The sequence below is a fragment of the Marmota marmota genome, unplaced genomic scaffold (genome assembly GCF_001458135.2).
Source record: "Marmota marmota marmota unplaced genomic scaffold, marMar, whole genome shotgun sequence".
Lineage (NCBI taxonomy): Eukaryota > Metazoa > Chordata > Mammalia > Rodentia > Sciuridae > Marmota > Marmota marmota.
In genome coordinates, this window is record NW_026000241.1 from 20,059,176 (window position 1) to 20,069,498 (window position 10,323).

Below are 10,323 nucleotides of genomic sequence, written 5' to 3' on the forward strand. Positions count from 1 at the left end.
AAAATAATACAAGGGGGAGAAATGAATGACAATAGAGGGGGTAGAGAGAGAAGAGGGGAGGGGAGGGGAGGGGAGGGGGGATAGTAGAGGATAGGAAAGGCAGCAGAATACAACAGACACTAGTATGGCAACATGTAAATCAATGGATGTGTAACTGATATGATTCTGCAATCTGTATACAGGGTAAAAATGGGAGTTCATAACCCACTTGAATCAAAGTGTGAAATATGATATATCAAGAACTATGTAATGTTTTGAACAACCAACAATAAAAAATAAAAAAAAAAGATATGTACTGAAATATTTATGAACGGCAAGTTCAAGGCAAGCCTCAGCAACTTAGCCAGGCCCTAAGCAACTTAGCAAGACCCTTGCTCAAAATGAAAAATAAGCAATTCAATGTCTTGCATTGGCTTTAAAATAACTCAGAGATGCAGGAGGAAGGTAGGAGTCAAGGTAAAATAAGATTGGTCATATGCTGGTAGATAGGGTTCATTATACCACTCTTTCTACCTTGACATATGTTTGAATTTTCCATAATACAAAGGTAAGAAAAAATAAAAAGTAAAGCAAATGCTGTATTACACAGCTTCTGTTCTCAGTCACCCATGTTTGTAGAAATTGTGCCCACTGACTCCAGACTCCACTGCTTGCCCGGGACATTTTCCCAATCTACCTGGCATCTGGTATGAAGTGATTTACTTTCCATGCAACAAAAGACTTTTAAACCAATGTGGAAGTTGATTTATGACAGAATTCTAAGAAGTTTTCAAAGGAAATCTCAGGTCTTTGGGGAATGAAAACTATCACAGTCAGACACCAGTAAAACTCCCCCACCCCCACCTTGGGGACTGTGGATTGACCCCAGATGCACTCTACAATTGAGCTACATCCCCAGCCCTTTTTGTTTTTATATTGGGATAAGGTCTTTGATAAATTGTGCAGGCTGGACTTGAACTTGTGATCCTCTTGCCTCAGCCTTCCCAGTTGTTGGGGTTACAGGCAAGTGCCACTGCCTTGTCCAACAAAGTACTTCTTAAAGAAAAGCTGAACTTAGAATGTGTTAAGCACCTATGATATCCCAACTTCTGTTTTAGTACCCTTTTTTTAAATGAAAATTGTTTTAATTAGATATCAATATTATTATCATCATCTTAGAGATGATAAAGTTTGACTTTGGCAAAATCATGTAGCTAATATGTTTGGAGATAGGATACCAGTTCACAGATGGATAAATCCAAAGCCTGTTTCTTTCTATTGCACAATCTTAGTTTGTGGTCCAGTGTATGGATATCCATCTGGAAGTTTGTTAGAGATGATGAATCAATTGCAGGCCCTACTCCAGTCCTACTGAGGCAGAATCTGCATTTTAATGAGGTTCCAAGGGCACTCAGTGCATATTTGTTCATTTATTTACATTTTTGGGGAGTACCTAGTATTGAACTGGGGGCATTCTACCTCTGAGCCACATCCTCAAGCCCTATTTTGTATTATATTTAGAGTCAGTGTCTCACTGAGTTGCCTGACACCTTGCTTTTGCTGAGGTTGACTTTGAACTCGTGATCCTCCTGCCTCAGCCTTCTAAGCTGCTGGGATTACAGGTGTGCACCAGCACACCCCGTTCATGGGCAAATTTAAATCATTCAAACTTTAAGAAACTGCTCTACAAAACAATCTTATGAATTGATCTCAAATAAAAATAACAATAAACATTTCTATTAACACTGTCATTATAATAAGACAGATTTGTTTGTTTGATAGTTTATTCCTCACAATAACTTTTTTACTAGAGTTGAGAAAACAGGCTTCATAGTTTAAATAACTCGGAGGTTATACAGGTAGTAAGCTACTCAGTTGAACTCAAATTGGTCTGATTCTGGAGCCTGGACTGTCAGCCACTGCAAAGACAAATCACAACTATCTCTAGACTAAAGTAGACCAAGTTTGAATGAATATGAAATCACCTGCAGCTACAAAAGATAGCACATTTCTAAAAATACTATGGAATTTCTTATTTTTTTTTCCATTTTTACCTAACATCAAGCCCCCACAGTTAAAAAACTTAATTACCTTTGTGACCCAGTGTTGGTAAATCTCTAAGATTAGTTATTAGATACCTTCTCCTTTAGGAAGCAAAGAAAGTAGCAGAGTGTTAACACTGGAAATCTAAGAAGTAAGTAGCATTAAAAAAGGATAATGGACTTGAACTTCAGAGTATTTGATTACAAGGAAAGAAGAGCTTCCAAAAATATACATAATATGTACCCAGTTAATAATACATGAATCAACGAATATTTTTCTTTCTTTTTCTTTTTCTCCAGGGGTTAAAAGAACAGATTAAAACAACAGTGATAGCTAAGCATCCTAAAAAGCCTACCTGTGCTGTATTGAAAAACGTGTAACTGGATACTTAAAATATGTTGATGAAGAAGAAACACTCTTCTAGACTAAAAGACAAGTCTCTTCACTCTCTGTGTGTTTCACTGATTGCTAAAGCTGCTGTGAATGTGAATTGATTTTATAGGTTGTTACCCTTCCATTCATTCCCCCATTTTCCAGGAATGCATATGGATATTGTGTTGAGGAGCTCAATTTGAAGTGAAAGACAACTCCAATGATTTTTATACTGGACTTAAAAAAAAAAAAATACTCAGGGGTTGGGAATGTAGACCAGTGGTAGAGTGCTTGCCTAGAATGTGTGAGGCTGTGGGTTTGATGCCCAGCCCCTGTTATTTTTTATTTTGAGACATGGTCTTACTAAGTTGATCAGGCTGGCCGTGAATTGGTGATCCTCCTGCCCCAGCCTCCTGAGTTACTGGGATCATATGGGCATATGCTACTATGCTCGGCTGGGAATTATTTTTCAGTGATTCATTTCTAAACCAACAAATAATCTTTCTTTGAAAAATTTAATCCTAAAAGTATTCTTGCATACAAACATGCATACATACATATACACATACCCAAGGGCTTAAAATACAGTGGGGCAATTTTGCTTCCATAATAGAGGAAATTTGCTATTTAGTGATTTGTATGAGAGGAAAAAAGCCTACTCAGAAAGTTTAGTTCTACTTTTTCTTGTCATGTAGTTCCTTACCTATTTGTGCTAAGATTTGATGTTATGTGAGGGCTTATCTGATAAAAATCCCTAATTGTAGATCTGTAATTAGAGGAAATAGTGACAAAATAAATAAATAAATTCAATATTGATCATTGCATTCATTCTAAGTACTTAGAGTAAGATAAACATGATTCAAAGGTCGGAAAAAAAGATCAGTACTTTGGGTGTCTGCTTTCCCTCTAGTTGGGTCCCTACTTGGATCCTGTGGGAGAGAATGCAAGTAAGGTCTTTATTATTATTTTCTTTTTTTAGGACTTTATTTTTGAGAATTACCTTTTTGTCTCAAATGTCAGGGATAGAGCTGTTCAAATTCTAACACTGTTTTATTATTTGAGTTGCTCATAGAGTCAGACCTTATGAGTCCACTCAGCTTCCTTACTTCTTTTTTCTTGTGGTTTTGGCTTTTCAGTAGGCATTTGTATCAACTGTGACTGCCAGCATTTGGCACAGTGGGGGAAGCAAGTCTTATGTGAAAACCTGCCTGTGGCAGCCTGTGTGAGCTGATACAACAGGAAGCAGCTCAGAATGGTGGCTGCCTTGTTCCAGTTCCCAAACACAGAGGGAGGCATCCCCAACAGAGAGGAAGTGGTTCTCTATCCCCGCATCCCAGACCTACAGAAGGTTCCCCTCCAATCAAACTAGTTTTCTGCAGAGCTCTTGTGCCTGCCAAATGATCACTTTTCTGGAGGTAGCAAAATGCCCACGTTGTGGCCCTGAGGAAGCTGATAAGTAAGCAGAGGATGCTGCTCAACAGAGAAAGAAGAGGAAAAAGAGACAAGCAGAGAGCAGAGATGCACAGCTCCCAGTGGACAGAGCTGGGGGGAAGGAGATGTCCTCTTCTGTTTAGTGTTCCAATTCCCACTTCCAGGCCATGAGGTTCAGCTGAATCAGAAATTCCACTAAAGAAGCTGAACCACCTGGGGTACACCCTGGCTATCCCAGGATGATCTGAGCACGTCCCCAATACAACCACAGTGTACCAGTACTGATGAGTCTAAGGAAGCCCAGAGCCTAAGGTAATGCTCAGTAAATCTGTGTACCTATAACCTAGAATAGCAATGGAGTGGAGTGCATAATATATTTTATTTTAAAAGGCCTTATACACTCCACTCCATTGCCATATATATATCAAAAAAGTATATATATATATATATATATATATACTGTCAATGGATCTTTATTTATTTATTTATATGCAGTGCTAAGAATAGAACCCAGTGCCTCTCACACATGCTAGGCAAGTGCTCTACCATCGAGCCTCAGCCCCAGCCCAGATTTATATATTTTTTAAGTGGTTAAGATATTATTATTAGAGCTCTTGCTTTCAGGTGTTGGAATGAAGGATTTCTATTTCCATTTGCTTATCTCTCCTCTCTCTCTCTCTCTCTCACACACACACACACACACACACACATACACACACATACATACACACACACACACCCTGAAATGTTAGAACCCTGATGACCAGTGGATTAGTTCCTTTATTCATATCTTCATCACATCTTCACCAAATGCTTGCCCTCTTCCAGGTGCTAAGTGCTTAGGGTTTATAACTGAAAAACAAGACAAAGTTCCTTGTAATCAGAGGTCAAGTTCCAGCAGATAAGTAAATTTGGCGTTATATTAGAGGATAATGAGGGCTATAAAAAACAAAATGGCACCGGGCATGGTGGCGCATGCCTATAACTCCAGCAGCTTGGGAGGCAGAGCAGGAGGATCATGAGTTCAAAGCCAGCCTCAGCAAAAGTGAGGTGCTAAGCAGCTCAGTGAGACCCTGTCTCTAAATAGGGCTGGGATGTGGCTCAGTGGTCGAGTGCCCGAGTTCAATCCTCAGTACCCCCCAGAACAAAACAACAACAACAACAACAACAAAAGGCAAGCAAGGTAGTCTGGAATTCCAGAGGTGAAAGCCACGTTGCCATGCTGAATGGCGTGGTGAGGGTAGACCTCTTCATCAGTTGAGAACTGAGCAAACACATGGCAGGAAGAGAGGAACTTATCCAACTGACTCTCTGAGAGAAGCTCTGGCTTGGATAGCTTGATGTTATGTGAGGGCTTATCTGATAAAAATCCCTAATTGTAGATCTGTAATTAGAGGAACTAGTGACAAAATAAATAAATAAATTCAATATTGATCATTGCATTCATTCTAAGGAGTACTTAGAGTAAGATAAACATGATTCAAAGGTCGGATTCGTTTTTTTTTTTTTTTGGTACTGGGGATTGAACTCAGGGGTACTGGACCACAGAGCCATATCCCCAGCCGCTAGGATTAGAGGTGTGTGCCACCATTCCCCACTGTCTGTCCTCTTTCCTCCTCTATAAAATGAATATAAGGCAGACAGAACATGTAGAACACAGGCCTCAAAGCAAAGGGATGAATGTCATGTTCAATGAGCAGCAGCCGAGCTGAGTGGATAGGAGGAATTGAGGAGGAGGGCAAAATGGGGGTCAGAGAAGCAATGGGGGCCAGATCCTATATGGCCTTATGGGTCCTTGTAAGGTCCTTGACTTTTAGTCTTGATTAAAACGAGGAGTCACCGTGGGGTTTGGGGTAGAAGATGACATAGTCTGACATATTTTTGAAGAATCACTTTAGATGCCATATTTAAGAGCCTTTAACAGTAATTCAATCAACTGACGATAGCTCAGACTAAGGGGATATCAGTGGATGAGTGGTAAGAAGTTGGATTATGGGTATGTGGGAAGGTAGAGACAACAGGATTCCTCATGGATTCCATGTGTGGTATGAGAGACACAGAAGTCAAGAATGACTCAGGTTTTTGGCCTGAGAAAAAAGGAGTTGCTACCTAATGAAGAAGATGGGTAGTGGAGCTTTTGTAAGGAAAGGTTAGATTTATTTTGGGGCATGTTGAGTTTGAGAGGCCTATTAAACATCTAAGTGGAGATGTGGAAAAGACAATTGAATGTATTAATTTGGAGTTCCAAATGGAGTTCTGGGCTGGAAAGATAAATTTAGAAGTCTTTACCATAGACAGACATCTTTCAGTATTGTTGGGGAGCAGTACAGAGAGATAGGTTCTAGGACCCCTTTTGGAATCCAATATTGGAGGATGCTCAAGTCCCTTATATAAAATGGTGCTGTATTTGCATAAAACCTATGCACATCCTCCCATATACTTTAAATCATCTCTAGGTATGCTTCTAAGGTCCAGTAAATGCCATATATAAAGTTGGCAACTGTATTGTTTAGGGAATAATCACACACACACACACACACACACACACACAAATCTGTGTATGTTTAGTACAGATGCAATTAAAAAATATTTTTGACCTGTGGTTGGTTGAATTTGGGGAAGAAAAATTTGCAGAAGCAGACCCTGAAACTATGAAGGGTGACTGGGGATGGAATTTAAAGTAATGGGACTGGATGGTATCACCAATGGAGTGAGTGTAAATAGAGAAGAGAAACAAAGACTGAGCTGTGGGGTCCTCCAACATTAGCAGTCAGGAAAATGAGGAAGTAACAGTGGAGACCAAGAAGAAACTACTAGTGAGGGGGATACCACGCAAGAGAATGTGGTGACCTGGAACCCACACTACGAAGGCTATCTAGAAGGAATCCCAGTTGTGTCACGTGCTATTGCTGGGTCCAGAGAGGCAAGGGTGCAGAATCCACCACTGCACTGAGCAACAAGGAGGTCACTGACAAGGGAAGAACAGTTTCTGTGGAGTCACGGGGGTTAAAATCTGATCAAAGTAGATCAAAAGAGTAAGAGGAAAGAGGCTTTTTAAGACAGGAAATACAAAAATCTTTTAAGAGTTTTGCTGTTAAGGAGAAAAGAGAAATGTAGCAACAGTTGGTAAAGGAATGGGGTTCAGAGAAATTTCTTTTTAAGATAGATTTAATAGTATGTGTATATGCTAACATGGATGATCCAATTATCAGAAAATGATTATATAGAGAAAGCGGAGAGCATTATCAGAACAACGTCCTTGAGCTGTGGACAGGAGATGGGATCTACTGCATAGATTGCTTTAGTACAAAAGTATGGATTATCTTTCTGAAGAGTAAAAAAGTGCAGAAACTGGAGACCAAGTAGATACACTAGTGGGAATCTGTAGAAGTTGTAAAGTCTTCTGAGGAAGGGGGAAAAAAAAAAGAAAAAGAATACAAAAGAAAATATTAGGAATCAAATGGCTTTGAATTTCTCCATGGCAGCATTACAATCCAACAGACAAGGAATCAAGGCCTTTAAAAACCTAAGGGATGATCATTTGCAACCTAAAAATCTACATTTAGTGAAGATAGAGTAAATTTTCTTTTTTTTTTAAATATCTTTATTTTTATGTGGTGCTGAGGATTGAACCCAGGGCCTCACGCATGCAAGGCAAGCGCTCTACCACTGAGCTGTAACCGCAGCCCATAAGTGCATTTTCAAATGTACAAAATGTGCTGGATATCATTTGCCCCTCCAGATTCTTCTCTATCCCACTTTGTGCTCTGGAAGGTATTCATACCTGTGTGAATTACCTTACTTGGATTCTCTTGTCCTCTGTCTTCTGATTGGATTTTGTCAAAGTGGGAGAAACTGGCAGAAGACCAGGGGTAGCAAAAGAGAGATCAGTGCTCTATCCCTTTACTAACACATCTCCAAAAATTTACACTAGCATTCAAAGTGTAAAATTTAGTTCTCTCCTGAAATAAGGAATTAAGAAAGAAGACATGGGATTGAGGCAAAGGTAAAACCTAGAGCAATGGTGAAAGGAGACCATAGGATGACAGCTTGGCATACAGAACAACCAATTCATATTAGGGCAGGCCAGAAAGCTCTTAAAGGTAGCCCCAAGAAGATGAAATTGTTAGAAAACCCAATAAGGATTTTGTACAACTTGGACAAGAATTTGACACTAAATTAGAGTTAAGGGCATAGAAATCAAAGTAAAAGAAAACCAAAATGGTTGTTAATTTTAGATGTAAGAAAAAAAATAATTATAGCGTAAGAAGAGCTTGCCGGGCATGGTGGCACACACTTATAATCCCAGCAGCTCAGGAGGCAGAGGCAGGAGGATCACAAGTTCAAAGCCAGCCTCAGCAAATTAGTGAGGCCCCAAACAACTTAGTGAGACCCTGTGTCAAATTAAAAATTTTTAAAAAAATGGCTGAGGATGTAACTCAGTAGTTAAGTGCCCGTGGGTCCAATCCCCAGTTACTCTGGCCCTCCCAAAAGTAGCTTAATTATACAGAGCATTTATGCAACAAAAATTTCAAGGGAGTGCTGAATCTTCCCTTTTACAGACTTTCTTATAATATGTAAATTTCCTATGTTTGTAATGTAGAGATTTTCATGGAAGGTATTTTTCATAACAGCATCTAGAGTTGTCAGGATATTTATTTTAACATGATTTGACTATGGTCACTTGACAGAGTGGAAAGGTAGAGATTCAAAATCTCAAATAACCAATTAACCTTTGATTTGTGTGACCTGGTAAATTCATTACCTAATTTTTCTATCCATTTCAAAGTATGAGGATGGCAAATCATAAACACCTTGAATGCCTGGCATACAGTAGGCATTCATAAACAAAACTGAGGGGGAGACCAGCTTGGTGGAACACGCTTGTAATTCCTGTGGCTCAGGAGGTTGAGGCAGGAGGATCATGAGTTCAAGCCAACCTCAGCAACAGTAAGGCACTAAGCAACTCACTGAGACCCTGTCTCTAAATAAAGTATAAAATAGGGCTGGGGATGTGGCTCAGTGGTACAGTGCTTGCCTAGCATGCATGAGGCACTGGGTTCGATCCTCAGCTCCACATAAAATAAAGATATTGTGTACACCTAAAACTAAAAAATAAATATCAAAAAAATCTATATATATTAAAAAAACAACAGTAACCTAAAGACTCAATTTCAACTGGGAGTCACTATCCAGCTTGCTACTATAGGAAGTCTGGCATTGTGTTCTGGTGCTTTCCCAAATCATAACAAAATAAGGAATTTTAGCTGCAGTTCAGTAGGTACATCAATTCCAGGGGTTGGCCAGATAGTAATGGTTTGAAAAATAAAGGAAAAACTAGTCATTAACAATAATTAACATGCATTCTGCACGTAAAATTTATTCTAGTCACTGTTCTAAGCCATTTTACATGAATCATCCCATTTAATCTTCATAATAACTCTAGGTCCTTTTTAACACCTTCTTACAGATAAAAGAAACAGACTCAGAGAGGCTAAGTGAGTTGTCTAAAGTTACACAGCCAATAAACTGGTGGAACTAGACCTGAACTTTGACTAGCCAGTTTCCAAAGCCTTCCAGACTTCTAATTGCAATGTTAACACATAGCAAATACCGTCTTTAGCTGTGAATTTTCTCACTTGCATAACAGCTTTGTTCAGGTCATACTTTAGCAAGTGAAGTTGTTAGCATCTTCAAATATGAAATGGTATGGAAAGTGTACAAAGGCCAGGTTATTTTAAGCAACTGCTCTTTCAAGAGCTTTAAAACCATTATCTCTTTTGGAAGTGGGGCACAGACATTCCAATACACTTAATCGGTAAAAGTTCTAACAGAAAGGGAGTTATTTGGGGGCTGCTTTAGTTATTCTGTGCCTACTGCATTAAGTGTGGGATAAACGTGTGGTGACTGGATAGATGACTCATATAATGGAGCTTTTCCAATCTCAGGCGGACAATCTCGCAAAACATCAGGACCTTTCCAAAACAGTTTTCTGTCACTCAGGGGCTTGGAGGCTGGGAGAATCTGCTCCTGATGTGGGTCTGGTTTGAGGAACTCCTCGCTACTTGAGAGGGAAGAAACCCAGGATCCCAGGAATACTCCAAATCCCGGCTGCAGCAACAGCAGGGCGGCCCATTTCTATCTTGGCACAGGTATAGGCTGGGAACTGGGGCTGAGCCTGAATGAACGATGGGCTCTTAATGACTTTGGTGGAATTCCGCGCCGGTTGCGAGATTTATGGACCCGACTGAAGGGTGGAAAGGAGCGCCGCTCATTTGACACACCCAACCCACTTTTCCGCGCGGGATGCGCTTCTGCACTGTGAAATCAGCGGAATACAGACTACGGCGGATACCGGTCCGGCCCAACACGCACGCGCAGCCCCTTGGTAACCGCCAGCCCGCGGCGCACGCGCAGTCCATCCTAACTCTAGGTCAGTCGCGGCCCGGCCCGAGCCCCGCCCCCGCAGGCCCCGCCCCGCTCCCGTGAGCTGAACAT

General features: G+C 40.3%; 1 protein-coding gene across 1 annotated transcript in view; it reads left to right on the plus strand.

The window, feature by feature from the left end:
• Positions 1–10,131: 10,131 nt before the first annotated feature.
• The window catches only part of Dync1li1 (dynein cytoplasmic 1 light intermediate chain 1), a 34,978-nt gene continuing 34,786 nt past the window's right edge, over positions 10,132–10,323 (plus strand). The window contains exon 1 of the mRNA XM_015489543.2: positions 10,132–10,258. Within this exon, the coding sequence (XP_015345029.2) occupies positions 10,132–10,258 (127 nt within the window). The remainder of the gene's footprint in view (positions 10,259–10,323) is intronic.